Source organism: Vanellus vanellus (assembly GCF_965231255.1).
Source record: "Vanellus vanellus genome assembly, chromosome: 3".
In the NCBI taxonomy this organism is placed as follows: domain Eukaryota; kingdom Metazoa; phylum Chordata; class Aves; order Charadriiformes; family Charadriidae; genus Vanellus; species Vanellus vanellus.
The window spans coordinates 40,205,369-40,222,843 of NC_138907.1; the positions used below are offsets into that span (position 1 = coordinate 40,205,369).

Genomic DNA, 17,475 nt, shown 5'->3' on the forward strand with positions numbered 1-17,475 from the left:
CAGATTTCTGTGCAAGGAAGAAAATAATAACAGATATGAAAAGAGCAAGTAAGAAGTAAAATAAGTTGAGAAAAGTTCCAAAAATTAAAACCCTATTCTCTTCTGCAGTCATCTCTTCCCACGTGCCTTAAGTCCAAGAGAAGTTCTTCTAGAAAAGAAATGAGCAAAACCTTACTATGCTGACAACTCTTATCAGAAAATGAAATCTCTGGGAAATGAAAAGCAAATCAGTTATATAAATATCAGCATGTATCTCCCAAGAAATACAATTATACAATAACTAACTGAAAACACAGCTCCTTTCTAGTGCCCGGCTGGAGACAGCATATTTAAAAAAATTCTTCAACTCAAATGTTAAAAAAGTACCCTCCCCCTTTTCAACCATGGTATACAACACTGTTGGACAGCTCAGTTCACCTTTTTGTCTCCTTTCTGAAGATTCTGCTTACTTTTCTTCTATATGAAAAGCTTTTTCACCTTGGAGTTATACTATATTCACAAAGGTATGCTGACAGTTATATATCTTGTAATACTCAGAAAAATTCTAGTTCCATCAAGCTCGAGTCGTTACTTGGTCTGTTTAAAGCCATGTTTTGCCAACTATTTGAAATTTAATTCTACAGTATAATGAGGATAGAAGTACAATGAATATGGTTCTTAGTAACACAGAAAAAAAATATTTCATTATTCATGCTAATTAAAATACTGGAGTAATTATTACAAAAACACAACCAGTACTTGCTGTTCTTGTCAGCCTCATGCAACATATACATAGCATGGCTTATGAACAACAATACTAATGGAAAGAATATTCCCTGCCTTCAAGAAATCTGTTACTAGAAACAGAATTACAGATCAGAGAGATAGCCTTAGAGGATCAGAGCAACAAACCCCGCATTATTGTTAATATGAAGTTATTGGACGAAGTTACTGGACGAATTAAAATGTCTGTCATGGATAATTAATACAGTGCAACACGATCAAGTAAGTTCTTTATTAACCTCAGAAAACTGATGGTTGCAAGTACAGAGGAGATATCCTTCATAAATATGTATTATATAGTGGTGTTGAATTCCACACATCAGGTGTACATTGCATTAAAAATATTTCCTTTGATGAGCTTTAAATACAGTGCCCTTTGATTAAAGCAACTCCTATGAAAGAGAAACTGTCTTTCTATCATACTGTTGAATGCACTTTAAATTTGCTGTATTTCCCCTGCAGAGCCATATAATTTACTACAGATTTTTTCCACGCCTTTAATTTGTGCTGCATATTTTGGATCTTCTGATGGAAGCTTTTGAGTTATGATGACCAATACAGAAGTACAGTCTTCTAAAACAGTGAAGGATATTTTATTTTATATATTGCTTTTATAATATTGCAACAGTTATTTCTCTGGTTTTGTACTACAGACTAATAAATTTGGCTAGGTTTCCAGGTTTCTTATGCTTTGTTATTTAACCATTATAATCGCCTATTTGCTGTATTTTGTTTGTAACAAATTACATAATAAAGAAATAATCTGTATGCACAGGTTTTGTAATTTATGACACACCTTTGTGAATCACATATACCTTAAGGGCTTACCACTCTTGCCTCTTCTTTTTATAGTCTGATCATTTTCCTTTAAAAGTAAACAGAGGAAAACCCAGTCCACCTTTTCTAGAAATATAATTTAACTTTAAGGTTTAATATGATTATTCCATGCCACAATTACTGAAATTTATCAGAATAATAAACAGCAGTTCAACTATTATAACTTTTTGACCAAACTTATTTGAATTATCTAGGAACACATCAAAATAACCTGGACCATTGAACTAGCTGTTCCCAGAAGCAATTACCCATAGTTTCCTACGAGAGTTTCTCAAACTATCTTGATGCAGTTTTGACTAACTAGCATTTGCCAAAGAACATGTTGTTATTGTTTGCAGGTTGCTGATCTCCCTTAGCTCAGGGTGTTTGGTATTTTTATTCTAATCTAGACATTTGTACTACATATTCTAATCAACTATTGTAATAATTTTGTTCTTAGTATAACAGTGCCCTATTTGATATAATAGAATACATACCCTATCTAGATTGGACGTATTCCCAGTTACTAATGCTTAGAACAGAACTTATCCTATAAAAACAGAAGTTCTTTGAAAATATTTTCTTACTTCCTTTCTTGTGCACAACTACTAATGATCATATCAGTACAGCTTTTGGAAGTGGATTTATTAGTTAACTCATATTCCAGCTGTCTGATTAAGAAGGGCTTGCTAACATACTGTATATTCACTCATGGATAAATTAAGGCTGTTCAACTTCTTTCTAACTCTGACCCACAACCTGTGAGTCAACAGCAAAGCATTTGTCTTTTATGTTTTATCATGCCAGATTATTTTAATACTGTGTAACAATTTCTCCAAGTAAAAGGATACATTCCTCCTCTTGAAAATAGGTCTCGGCTATCTGCAAAAGTAAAAAAAAGAAAAATTAGGATTCTATAGTTTTCGTGAGAATGTTAAGGATATAACATGAGCTTTTAATCATAGTTTTAAACATCTGTTCTGCAGGTTGATGTTTGCTTTGGGTAAAATATGAGCATTCAGACTAAATACATATATTCTTAGTCTAGGAAAGATGGTTAAAAACAGTATCAAGCAACAAAGAAATATGAAGTCCTCTCACGCAAATGGATTTGCCAAAACGTTAGTTGGGTTTTACCTTTATAACAAACATTTATTTCAGAACCTTCTTTAATGATCATATTAGCAAGTTTTAAAATTACCTAGAACAGAAATACTATGTTTACTGATATGAGCTGAAGAGTTTGAATTCTGTTAGATGATTACTTCCTTATATTGGACAAAATTAAGATCATTGCTGAGCTCTCCTGAGTATTACAGTGTAATGTGGTAAAATGGAGAAACAGAGGTTTCCTGACTGATGAGAAAAGAACAAACTTGGGAGACACTAAAAGTATCACCTATCGCAGCATCAGAGACATGCCAACAACCTTGCTGTTTATATCCTATTTACAATAAATATTTATGATACATTTTTCGAATGTAAATATTTCAAATTCTATGTAATATGAATATTTGAAATTCATGCAATAAACATAAAAGGACTCAAGTTCTCAATTTTTTTTTCTGTATTACTTCTAGTCCACTCGCAAAAGCAAGACAATACCATTACAGCAGCCTTCTGCCACTTCCTTTCCTGCAACTGCTCTTTTGTGTTAAAAAGATTTAAAGATCCTCTACCTCATGTATCAGTTCACTAAGCCTAACATCTTGATATCTGAAGCTCTTTAACAATAGAACAAGTCATGGAGTTAAGCCAGATGGCTGTTCTTTGATTTGCAATGTAGTTGTTATGACATGGAACAAATCTGCAGCTTTTCCTCCTTAGGTTGATATTTCTATAACAGAACAATTAAAATTGGATTTGTAACAATACAGCTCTGCCAAAGACAACCATTGAAAAAACTTCTAAAAAAATCACAATTCTTCAAGACGCATTCTCTTAGATGGATGTTAATACAGATATGTCAAAACAAAGAAATACCAGGGAGTTGATACAAGAAATAAGCAAACTTTCCCTGTTGTATTTAGAGCTCAAAGTCCTAAGGAGGTTTAATATAGAGAACAAAAAATTCCAAAGCAGTTACTGAGGTCCAGGAAAAATCAAACATAAGACAGACTACATATAAAATACCTAAGTCAGTCTCCAGCACTTAATAGCTTAACAAAACATGTAAGCTGACATTAAACGCTGCTGTCACAGCTGCCATTTCAGCCAATGGCTAGAAATTGAACAAGGGATCTCTATGCCTAGGCATTAAAGATGTCTAGCTGCAACATCTTAAGAAATAACTTCACCCTGGGTGGGTAATTTTATAATGCCTATCTTTAACAGATCACTGCAAAAAGGAACAGTAAATATATGCTCACCAAAGTTTACACACTGAGAAGTTGTGTATAAACCAAGAACACTGGCACGCAAACATAAGAGAAAATTATGTTCCCATATAGACTTGGAAGGGACCTTAAAGATCATCTAGTTCCAACCCCCCTGCCATGGGCAGGGACACCTTCCACTCGATCAGGATGCTCAAAGCCCCATCCAGCCTGGCCTTGAACACCTCCAGGGGTGGGTCAGCCACTTCTCTGGGCAATGTGTTCCAGTGTCTCACCACCCTCATAGTGAAGAATTTCTTCCTAATACCTAATCTAAATCTACCCTCTTTCAGTTTAAAACTGTTACCCCTCGTCCTACCACTACACTTCCTGATAAAAGAGTCCCTCCCCATCTTTCCTGTAGCTCCTTTTAGGTACTGGAAGGCTGCTATAAGGTCTCTCTCTCAAAGCTACATATTTTAATTACAGACTACTGAAACAGATTTGCTATCCTCTTCCCAGTGATGCTTTTACTTTCAACCAGCTATTTCAAAGCTAAAATTGCAAACATGGAAGTGGCAGAACTTCCAGAAAAAAGTCAAGATGCCAGTTACAAAAACACTTTTTCTGTTAATCGAGTAAAGATATCAGTTTTGGGGTGTTTATTTTTCTCCCCTCAACAGAACTGGCACAAAGGATTATTTCTTGGACTAAAAGGGCAAAGACAGCATTGTGCTAGAGTCCACGCAACCAGCTCAGAGAAAGCAAGTATCCAAACAGTCAGAAAATGAGCATGTTTCTAATCAGAATTTCACTTTGAATCTGAATTGGTGGGGTGTGGGTATTATAGGAAAAATTGAGGCAATACCTGGAAAGGAAAAGGTGTAACGCTGTATAGAAAAGCTAACTTAGTAACCAAAACATTTTTCTTCTAATTCCTCCCTGTTGAGAAATAATCTTTGAGATTTGCAACAACAAAAACTTATTTGTGCTTGCTAGAAAACTGGGCAGGCTTTCCTAGAAAGCTGAGGAATACCGATGGCTTTGTTTGTAAATGGAATAAAATACAAAAAAAAATAAACCTCAGAAGTAATAATATTTTGTTCCACAGAACTCTACAGTACCAGTGACCTCTACTAGCACTAACTAACCAATCTTCAGGGACAGTGAACGTTGGCAGTCTTCCTATTTGCCATGTATGGTATGGCAAGGTCCACGCTTGCAAAATGTGTCCAGTAATTGGAAAAAATTGTTGACACAAAACTGGGACGGGTGGCTGACGCACCAGAAGGCTGTGCTGCTATACAGCATGACCTGGACAGGCTAGAGTGTTGGGCGGAGAGGAACCTAATGAAGTTCAACAAGGGCAAGGGTAGGGTCCTGCACCTGGGGAGGAATAACCCCATGCACCGGTACAGGTTAGGGGCTGACCAGCTGGAAAGCAGCTCTGCAGAGAGGGACCTGGGAGCCCTGCTGGCCAACGAGTTGACCATGAGCCAGCAATGGGCCCTGGTGGCCAAGGTCATCTTCCCATTCTATTCTGCCCTGGTGAGGCTGCATCTGGAGTATCGTGTCCAGTTCTGGGCTCCCCAGTTCAAGAAGACAGGGAACTGCTGGAAAGGGTCCAGCAAAGGGCTACAAAGATGATTAGGGGATTGGAACATCTCTCTTATGAGGAAAGGCTGAGGGACTTGGGTCTTTTTAGTCTAGAGAAAAGAAGACTGAGGCAGGATCTTATTAATGCTTATAAATACTTAAAGGGTGGGTGCCAGGGGGCTGGGAACAGTCTTTTTTCAGTGCTGTCCAGTGATAGGACAAGAGGTAATGGGCACTGGAACACAGGAAGTTCTGTCTCAACATGAGGAAAAACTTCTTTACTTTGAGGCTGGCAGAGCACTGGAAGAGGCTGCCCAGAGAGGCTGTGGAGTTTCCTTCTCTGGAGACATTCAAAACCCACCTGGATGCAATCCTGTGCAACCTGCTGTCGGTGAAGCTGCTTTGGCAGGGGGGTTGGACTAAATGATTTCTAGACGTCCCTTCCAACCCCAACCATTCTGGATTCTATGAACTGCAGGTGCCCTGATGCCTGAGCATTCAGGTCGAGACACCTCATATCTGATACTCCAGTGCCTTCTGTGGGAGCACACAAACATTCAGTCTCAAAATCTTTGGGGCATATAACTTAGGCACTCATAATTTGAAAGGCTTAACAAGTGGTCACTTTTACAAGTCTATAGACGATTGCTCAAAAGAGAGAGAAACTTGATAGAAGAGTCTATATTACACGTTGCGTATTCCTGGCTCTCAGCCTTATTACTAACCACTAGGTCATTCTGAGCCCAGTACCTCCAAAAGAGAATTGGCAAGTGACTTCTAAGGTTGTCTATTTGCACATTTTGTCTGCCATCCACAGTAGTCTCCTAAGGATTTCTGGAGCTGCCAAAACTCTGTATCTTTGTTTTATACATAAATACTTCTTAGGCTCTGTAACAAGTGCTAAACAAATCACATGAATCTCATTCAAGATAGGAAAAAATTTACATCGTATTTTAATTAAAAGTTAACCCTTAGAACAGCCTTTAAATATTTAATACAGGCTTTCCACTAACAATGCAGATTGTTAATACCCCAGAACATCTCACACAGCTTTTTTTTACATTGACTTTTATCATACAGAGTAAAAAGAGAATGTGATAGAAGAGTATTTGCTAGACTCAGCATAAAAGAAAGTTACTGGCAGGCTGTATTAGCAATCTGAAAAAAAGACTGAAGATGACAGTTTAATTCGCTAGAAAATGAAAAAAAATCTTAATAGACTCACTTTACATGAAAACATGAATGCTATCTTTAAAATCCTTTATTCCCTGCCCCTCCCCAGTTTAAAAAGTGTGTTGCTATTATCCTTGTAAGTTCTCTTATGTTTCTTTCAAACGCTGCATTACAAATCTCTTGATATTTCTTAGGAAAAAAGAGATGGTGTTTGACTACATGTTTGAATCTGGAAATGCAGACTCTGTTTTCAGCTCTGTCACAGTTCCTTCATGACTTTCAAAAGGTTGTTACGCTTAGGGTTTGGCTTCCTCATCTAAAAAGCAGCAAACAGTTTTCACTTCCATCGTGTTCAATGACACTCCTTAATGTTTGTAAAGTGTTTTGAAGTTTTTGCCCTAACCGTGTTGTTTTCCAAAACAGACCTTTGTACTGACTCATGAACAACCACCAAATCTGGTATAGCTAAAAGTACAAATTGTTAACCCTAATGCCAAGTTTCAAATAAGTTAAGGAATGATATGAAATATCTTCATTCAAACACAGACTAAAAAAATAATTAAAATTTTATGACAAATGTAAATTATTAAAGGGTGGGTTGAAGGAGGATGGAGCCAGGCTCTTTTCAATGGTTCCAAGTAACAAGACGAGGGGTAACGGGCACAAGTTAGTACACAGGAAGTTCCATTCAAATACCCGGAAAAACTTCTTTACGGTGAGGGTGACAGAGCACTGGCACAGGCTGCCCAGGGAGGTTGTGGAGTCCCCTTCTCTGGAGATTTTCAAGACCTGCCTGGATGCAGTCCTGAGTAATGTGCTCTAGGCAATCCTGCTTTAGCAGGGGAGTTGGACTAGATGATCTCTAGAGGTCCCTTCCAACTCTGAAAATTCTGTGATTTATAATTTGCAATACTAAAGAGAAACCCCTTTCTTTGATATAATTCAGCAACTATATTTGAAAGAGTAAGAATGCAGGAGTGTTATCACAGTTTAGAAGTTTAAAATATCACAATCACCCAATTTTCCACAATAAAGATAATACAACTAAGTCAAATCAGACACTGTACAGTATCTATATATAGCCTGTATTACACACTATAGCCAAACAAAAAGTCTTCTAGTCCACTGTTAGTCTGACACAACTAAACTATAAATTAGCACTGCGTCAAGTCCTATCAACATATTCAACTTGCATCGTAATCTCCAGAAAGAAACACATACTATCCAGTTAGTAAAAAAAAAAAAAAAAAAAAAGACTGCTTTTCAAATCACACAGTATTTTCTTTGGTCTTGCAGGTGTGGTATAAAAAAAGTATACACAAAGAAACCTTGAATCTTAGCATTCATGCGTTAAATTCATGCTTGAAAGAAGTCTGCAACAGTAAAAATAATTCCAGATTTAAAATGTTATTTAGACATCAGCTGTCTTGTATCTATACCAGTGTCTTACAAATCTTATTGAAGGTATGTTGAAGAGTGATTTTCCTAAATCTTCTTGCCAAACTAGAATTTTATCATTTGGAAAATTAGAAAACCTGTCCTTAATAGTTTCCTTTAACTGCAGAATATACTTTGAAGGCAATTTATAATTTGACGTATGTTAGAAAACCTTAGAGGAGATATTTGCCTTGACCACCAGTTATACATCAAAATACCCTGTCCAGATATGAATATTGGCATATGTTGAATTAATGCATTTTTTCCTAATGAATAAAGATCTCAAATAAAAACAAAATTGTGTGCAACAACCCAGAATCACAGGAAGTACCTGATGGAGACACAGGGGTAATAACTTTGAATCCATCTGCTCAACCTCTTCACGGAGCAAAGAGAAAAGGGACTGCAACGTTTGTTTTTGTTCTTTTTGCTGAAAGTTTTCATTTGCTTCAACAGCACCTTCAGCATGCATAATATCTGTATCTGCAATAAGAGTATTTTCCTCCTTGATTGCTGTGGTTCCCACTGCAGGAACTCCTTTAAAAAGAACAAGTACTTAGGTTAGGATTCAAAAAATATGTCAAGTTGCTTTTTTAGGCAATTTCAATACAAAAGCTATGAATAAAAACTTAGTATCTTAAATAACATCCCTGCAAGTAAATAAAATACTGGTCTTGTCAAAATTAGATGTGATAGGTCTGTCTCAGTGTCAGCTCACCAACCTGAAAAAACAGAGTAACATACATCAGGTATTTTTGTACACTTCTGAGACCTGGCTTTTACTTGGGGGAAAAAAAAAAATGCCTAGTCTAAACTATTCTACAGAGTTATTAATAAGAGACCAAGATAACCTAAAATAAAAAAGTGTTGAGAGTGATATTACAGTTTCAGCTAAAAAATCAGTACTTGGATCCATGCAGACAAAATTCTACGTTAAGACTGAATTGTAATACAGCAGAGGCAGAAAGTAGGGTTATTTACAACACGGTTTGCTCAAAAAGGGCAAAAAGAAGGTATGCAAGGAGAGTGTGAATGAGGTTCTCGGTCTCTTCACTCCTGCCAAGGAGCTTGTACAGGGAGAAGTCCCGGGAAGGAAGGAAGGATGGGTAATTTGGCTTGTTCTTCAGATGAGAACGCAGAGGCTCCTCACAGTGTCAACAGGATCTTAAAGGACAGAAAGAAGCAGATGATGAGAGCGGGGTATTCTACTGTGGGGGACAGATGTCTAGGGGGACCATCCTGCTGAGTGAAAAGGAAGACCCCTCTAAATAGTTGGATAGTTTATTTGAAAGTCCATGGAATGAGCAAGTAGTGGTGACAGAACCAGTACATTGGTAACAACGACACAAGGATGCGTAAGCTGAATTTAGCCTCCAGAACTTCTTGCTATGCAGAAGACAAGTTCTCCATGGTACATTCCCTGGCAGGCCACTGTTGCCTGTCTCCAATTTTACAGAAGTGAAAAGAGTCAGACATGCAGGTGGAGGACTGGCAACATATATGAAGGATAATGTAAAGCATAACAGTATAAAAATATTACAGGAAAAATTTTCTGGGTGCAAACCCCACATTTTATTGTAAAAATATTGCTATATTTATTATATATTGCTGATCATGAATATGATAGTTATCAGGAAATGTTAAATGAGATTAGGGAAGAAGTGTAGAGTAGGCAGAAGTAGTGGGAGAAATCTGGACCAGTTTCTCACAAAGATCAGAGAATAAATGCAATAAATGATGGCTTCCTATAACACACAGTCTTAGGAGTAACCAGAAAATTACACTTTATTCCACCAATTCATGAACTTCTTTTTTTCCATAAAACAACATTGAATTTGATACATGTACATAAGATTGAACTTTAAAAAAACCTCCCATAATTAAAAAAAAATAAATGAGAGAATTTGGCCACTGAAATGTGCATAATAAAACTTTTATAAACTCAAGTTATGCTGAATGTGTTATTCTTCCCCAACTATACCCATGTTCTGAAAACCATGTTATCATTTAAAAGTGGGACAGGTGGGGGCTCTGTTTCAAGTAACCATCACACTTTGACTCTGTTTCTACAGCTTGGGCACTTAGCATATTTAAGACCCCCTTGTGTTCATTGCAACTGAAAGCTTAAAGTGATGATTCAGGTTTAAGATTTAGGGCTTAGGAAAGGCATTAGCTTGCCCACTGAAGGCTCCACTGTTCTATTTTTGGTTATTTTAAACTCTTTATTAAGTAAACTATCCAGGTCAGGAGTACTAATAATCTCTGTGGGTGGCTATTTTCACAGGGCTTATTGCCAGACAATTTACAGGTGTAACTTAATATTTTTTCAATATTAATGCATGTCTCCGCCTTCCCAGTATTTATTTGGGCTTGCTGTGGGCTAAGAGCAACAAAAGGCATAACTTGATGCAAGACTCAAACCAGGAAGTACTTTTAGAGATGGAATTAAGGTTGTCTTTAAAAATATAGCTTAATGTTCAGCACATGAACATGAAACCAGAGAAGAGGGTCCACATGTTCTGGCAAACCTCTTCTCTCAGAAAAAAGTCACTTCAAACTGCATTTTATTAAGTAGTTAATGATCACCTGTCATATCAAAACATGAATGTTGACTGAAACATGCTCAATAGCAACTATCATGAAAAACCTTCGTTTTAATGTTATTCTGGTACTGTTGCTAACACAAAGTTTATAACCTGCATATTATTCCTACATATAGTTAAGCTGTCACTCACTTGGAATCGAATTCTGCCCTCAAATTACTCCCCTGATTCTGAAGCAATGCCTTACATCCATTCAAATTAATTCTACATTATTCTCCTTCAAAAACAAGACAGCATTTGTGGCTTAGTGGCACTACAACCAAGAACTTTTCTTGAGGTAGCAACACTTAGTAATGCTCGCCCATAACATCTTTATGATGAAATAAGATCCCTATTTTTTTTTCCCTCCATGTTCTTGAAAAGGGCACACAACACTGCTTTTTCCTGGAATCAATCAACATTACTGTCCAAAGCAGATTTTATTTTTTTTAATAAAGACTGATATCTTCATATATTTCTGATATTTTAAGAAGCAAGGATTAAGTTTTTTCACTTTGCAAAGCATTGATATTTAAAAAACATCTTGTTCTATACCAGAATGGCACCAAAGTCTTTATGAAAATAAATGTGAAAAAATACAGAAGATATCAACTCTCCAATGGCCAGAGCACTCACTAGGAACATGGCAGAGAGCTGGGTCCACATTTCTGCTCTGCCAGACTCACGGAGGTTTCAACTGACATCTTCTATTCCTAGCTGGGTATGCCAATGTTTCCTAAGACATAGGGAGAAGCAACCTTTCTCAAAATTTCCCTAAGAGTTCACAGAGGCAGCTCCAAGTTTGCAAAAGGTTCCAATTTTGACAGACCTTGTGAATAAAAATTACAAACACATTTTTCAATACGTCTCACCTTTTCTTGTTTTGTCATATGAAATTAAGATGCTCTTGCCACCTGCCTGAAAATGAGTCAGAGGTGCAAGTATGAAGCATTTGCTATCAAATCAAACTATCAAAATAAAATTATGGATATTGTCCTCTGTTTTTTAGTCAAATTTTAATTTTCACATTTATTAGCATTAGCTTAAGTCACCAGTAACAGAAGTTTCTAGTACAGAAAACATATGGTAATCTCTTTCTTTAAACTTTCTTTCATACTCAATACCAGAAAGCTGGTTCAGATTGATTCATTCAAGAACTAGCAAAAAAGAAAAAAGAAAAAAAAGAGATCAGCAAGTATTTTAAAAAAAAAATTCATTTTTAAGAGAAAAGATTTTAAGACAGGAGTACTGGCAGTAAAGATATAACTTTAACTGAGCAAGCTCAAAATCTTGTTTAGTGCCACACAGAACCCTAAATAAAATAACACTGTTTGACTTTTCATATCATTTGACCAGTTTATATTAATATATTTCATTTGCTGCAACACCAAATCCATCCCAACCACTCCACTTCCTTCCCCCACCTTCAAGCTGTTTCAAGAAATAATTTGAATAATTTACAGGAAAAGTGTATGTTGCAGAATTTAACTTGGGGAGAAATGATTAAGCACAAGTTATCGTGCTATACTGTGTTCAGGAATGACACAGTGTGATTTTACAATATTAAGTCACTAGTTATGCCAGAACTGATCTTTTAGAAAAAGATGAAATTATTTTCAGAGAACAGGGGTAATTTGAAGTCCGTATTTACAAAAATACATTGAAGCAGATGACACTTTATGAATCACTATCTCTACTGCACTAAAGTTAGTAAGATTCATTACAAGGAATCCAAGTATGAATAATCACCAAAGTTTAAATTTGTCAATTTAAATTTATGTTACTTCTTTGATCACCAGGCTTCTCTTTAAAGAGATATAATAATAGTCTATTCAAAACTATTATTAGTGTACAAAAAGAATGTGAGAGACATTTGGGATCTGGAAGCTATAGACTTGTCAATTTACTGTAATACATCTACTGCAACATCAAGACAGCTAAAAGGAGGTGTTTCTTCAAACAACGCATAGATGAAATCTTGGAACTACTTACTCCAGGACACCGAAATGGACTCAAAAAACAACTGCAAGTCAGGTGACAAATTCACTGTAAGCTATTACAGTGTAAGCTATTACTGCCAGCTTCCACTTGGCAAAGTCCTGAATGGGAAATTGGTAATGGCAAGGAAAACACACAAACAAATCACTACCTCTTTGCCTTGCCCTTATACTCTTACCTACCCATCCTCTATTGGCCGCTGTCAAGGGAAGGATGTTGGACTAGGAGAATCTTCAACCAGATGCAAGATTAAAAATCACTGTATCTCAGTCAACTAATCGTAGGAGCGAGGATAATTCTAGCTCCAACGCATTGCAAGCATATACAGAAACATAATAATCAAATACTTATAACCATTTATGCTTTATAAGCAAGTATCTAGAGGGTTTCAAACACATTGCAAGTGTGAGTACTTGCTCTTTCTTCTAAAGTAAAAACGTATGTCCAGAGTGGAAGATGGGCTTCTCTAATGATGACCAATCTTCTGATGAGCAAATTCTGAATAAATGAAAATACGTAAGACGTAGTTTTCCGTACTCCAGGTTCATTGCTTTAGTCTTGCTTTAGTCACTAGCAAGAGAAGGAAAATGAACATGCTTTTCAAGTCAAATATCATCTTTTCCAGAATGGCAACATTTAACAGTGACCCTAACAGCTTTGCTTAAAGAGAAAGAGAAGACGACTCATAAATCCCTTATCCCTTCTTTAGCTGAGTCAAAGCAACTTATCCATAATTCCTCAATAATTAGAAATAAAGATTAAAAAAATATCACCATAATACATGCCATGCAAGCATTTAGTTTGTGATTCCAGCTTGCTTTTGTGACACTCTGCTGTCACCCACTCAGGGATCTTCCACTCTTGTTTGATTATTCTGTCCTTTCTCTTTGAGTTGGTATCAAGACAATAAAGCTAGTTTGGTTCATTTACGTAGAGGGATACTCAGGAACGGTTTAAAATAGCTGGTGTTAAAAATTAAAAGGAAGATTCTCACTAAAATAAAGACATTTGCAACGTCAAGAAATTGTGACACAGTCACTGGATTGTATGAAAACAGGAGAATCATCAAGTTAGAACATCCAAAAAGCTAAATGTAAATTAGCCCATAAGCAATAGGAGATACAATGTAATTTTATATGTTGATCTTCTTTCTGTAACAGTCAAGTTTCTTTATTAATAAGTAGCAAGAGCTTGTCCATAGGAATTCAACAAAACCCTTAAATGAGTTTTGCAGGCAGGAGGTTCTCTGTTATGTTTTTTTATGTCTCTAGATTTTTCCATGAAATTTTCTGTATTTCAGCTTTCTGCTTTTTGCCTTAAAATTGCTATCTACTGTTCACAGCTTGTTTTGAGGTACCCTTGCATCAGTTGATTGCATTTATCAATAAGAATACAAACTAATGGAGAGAGAATACAGGTGAAGTTTAACTTTCGGTGTTTGGGAGAATTTCTCCTTTTCTTCCTTTCATCATGCTTCAGATACTTCTGTCCACACATCTGTATCATATTTCATCAGCTTGGTTTTTTTTATTCCCATCATACAGATGACTGGTTCTCAATTACTTCTGCCAATCTCTTGTTTTAATTAAGTATTTTCTTCTTGTTTTAGACATTAAATCTACGGTTGAAATACATACTTTAATGGCTTTCTGCATCATTTAATAAGAACTCGTTCTCCCTACCATGAAAGGTTTCAGGATCCTCTTAATTCTACTAGAAAATATAATTTTTCTCTCCTAGATTTTGCCTGTAAGTACAAGATATGGAACACAAGGCTTCCTTCCTTTCCTTTCTTTACCTATTTTTTAATCTTTTAAGATCATCAGTTTTCAGATCAGGCCATAAAAGACTTGCCAAGTAGCATGAAAACTGTATTTTAAAACTATCTATTTTAAGTAGCCAAATTCCCAATCTTCTCAGTCTTTAGATGAAAGAAAAAATACATGAGGGAAAAAAAAAAAAGCAGGCATGATTCAGTTGTTCCATGCAACTGTCAAAGATACCTGAAACACACTGATTTTAATTAATATATTTGCAGCACTACGACACAAGTTTTATTAGTTTTTTTGCCAATATATTATATAATAACACATTGTCTGTTGATACAGACAAATCCTACTCATTTAAAAAGGGAAGAATCTCAAATAACAACACATAATAAACATTTACATTTTCCTTACCCAATTCATATCCAAAAGATCTAAAGGAGAAGTAACATTGAAAATTGGTAGAAACACATTTGTTGAATAGCTTATTACCCAAAATGCATATCCTAGGACTATCTATTAAGCACTGAAAAATGTAAGCATATTTTGACAACAGCAGGCCAAGATCAAGCTATTTGGTACTCATATCAAGATTACAAATCTTGACACTGGATCAAGACACCAAAATCCTGCACTCGAGCACAATGTTCAAATGGACAAAACCATATTGACTGAACTTCTGGCGATTCTGATTTGGAAGTCAGTCCAATTTCCATATTGAAACGCTGCACCTCCCTCTACTCATGCTTCTTTGATATGTTCCATTTGCTACATAGCCAACATTGAAATACAGAAGGTGAAAACATCTAGAATTGAATCTGATTTAGGACTATTAACAGTTGGGATTGCCCCCCCCCCCCCAAAAAAAAAAAATTTACTGAAGTTTTAAAAACAATTAGTATGACAACTAAAATATATCTTTCTTATTAATTCACAGATTAGAACTACAGTGTCACTATTTTAAGTAAACAGAACAACAATATTTTTTTATAAAGTACCTTTAGATTTTTTAGTGGAGCTTCTTTTGCTTCTTGGACTTCTTTTTCCACCTGGATGTTTTTCTGTAATAGGCTTTTCCTCCAGCTGGGGGTCCATACGGACATTTACAGATCTCTCGGTCTCACCTTCCTTACAGCTTGGGGTACAGTCTCCACTGTCCATATTCTCATTGTTATTGATGGTGTCCTGCTCACCTTTATCCTGTCGTCCCATAGCAATGCTACTACTTGTCAGAACCTCATTCCCATCACTGTCAAGTTGATTTTCATTTTCATCAGCTGAAGAAACCAAATGAGATGCCAAACTCTCCACCCTGTATTCAGCAGGAAGACTGTCCTTTGAGTCTATTTGTAGATCATTTGTTGGAAATTCTCTGTCATCCATTAGAGCGTTACTTGTTGAACCACTTATTGTCCCTCCAAATATTTTTAGACCTAAAAGTAAAACCAGAAGCAGCATTTATAATATGTACATTATAATGAATAAATAACTTTGTACTTAATGCCAGCCACTAAAGAATCTCATTAGCCTAGTGATACAGTTTAAAAGTATGGGGGATTTCTTTCAAACAGTAATCCACTGCCCTATTGTAAGTCTTAGAGCAAAGCATATCTACACCCCCAAAAAATAAATCTATGAACTTGTATTTTTATCCAATTATAATTGGTTCCAGTTACCTGACCAATAGCATAGCTGATCTTTACAGCAGTGCTCACAGTGTTACAGCTGAGGGAATGAGAAAAAACAAAAAGATAAACTGAACCCCCCAGCCCCCTTTAAATCCACGGCTAAAACAAAAGCATTCTTGACACATAAGATCATAGTTTGCCTGAACCAAAATTAAACCAGGGAGGAATAAAAGCAGAACAACTTCTAATTCTGTCAGTGATGGTATCACATCAAATATGCAGGCAGATTAACTCTGTTACAGGAATTAGATAAAGTAGAACCTGTTTATTGACTCAGATTGTCACTTTATTTTCAAGAAAACAGTCAACATGTCTTCAGTATACACAGAAGCAGATGGTTTGTTAATAAAAAAAAACTAATCCCCCACCAACTCTCAGCAGGGGTCAATTTTCCCTTTTTGTGAACATGCAACTCTAATCACTGCTGCAATTAGATGCATATTCACAGAAAAAAAAAAAAGGTACTGCTTATCAGCAGAGTTACATTGTACTTATACAGGACTGTTATTGTATCAGTTCCTATCTTCAGCTTTTAGAAACACGGCAATACTACTGGTTTAACGTAGCAACTATACAGATGAAATATAGCTCCATTAGCTACATCTCATTAGATTTAGCTCACATATTTTAAATAGCAAAGCCAAAAATCAGCAAGCACTCTCGTATTATAGAAGAGCTTAGACAAGCCTCTTACAGCAGCTTCCGATCCTTTCCTTTAAAATGAAAAGGCATTTTAGGAAACCTGTCTTCACCAGGCTTTCTTCAGTCTTATGTCCTGGTATATACAACTGAAATAACTGAAATACACACTTGCTAAATATGCAGGATAATATTCAAATTGCAGAAAAATGGAAAAAAATGCCTTAGAGAATAAGTAGGTTTTCCTTCATACACAGAAACTGTGTTCTGTTCAAGATTACTAAAAAGACTTTCCCAAAATTATTCCTTCACAATCTTTGTAGTTGCTAAAAGGACTGGAAAAAAGAAAATGTCACTGCTATCATAGAGAACGACAAGGAGGATTCAGGGAGCTACGGGCTGCTCAGCCTCACCTCAATCCCTGGAAGGTGATAATAGCCAGTAATCCTAGAAACCATTTTCAAAGATATGAAGGAGAAGAAGGTCATCAAGAGTAGTCAGCGTGGATTTATGAAGGGTAAATAGCGCTTAACCAACTTGACAGGCTTCTACAAAGAGGTGACTGGCTGAGCAGAGGAGGGGAAAACAACAGATGCTGTTTACCTTGAATTTGGTAAGGCTTTTGACATTGTCTCCAATAATATCCTCACAGACAAGCATACAAAGTACAGGCTAGATAAATAGACACTGAGGTAGACTGAAA

At 36.2% G+C, this 17,475-nt stretch overlaps 1 protein-coding gene across 1 annotated transcript in view; it reads right to left on the minus strand.

Moving 5' to 3' along the window:
* The window catches only part of CNST (consortin, connexin sorting protein), a 36,974-nt gene extending 21,131 nt beyond the window's left edge, over positions 1-15,843 (minus strand). Inside the window, exons 1-3 of the mRNA XM_082480305.1 lie at positions 15,444-15,843; positions 8,431-8,636; positions 2,430-2,460 (exon numbers count right to left, since the gene is read on the minus strand). Of these exons, the coding sequence (XP_082336431.1) occupies positions 2,430-2,460; positions 8,431-8,636; positions 15,444-15,828 (622 nt within the window). The 5' untranslated portion in view covers positions 15,829-15,843. The remainder of the gene's footprint in view (positions 1-2,429; positions 2,461-8,430; positions 8,637-15,443) is intronic.
* Positions 15,844-17,475: the final 1,632 nt, after the last annotated feature.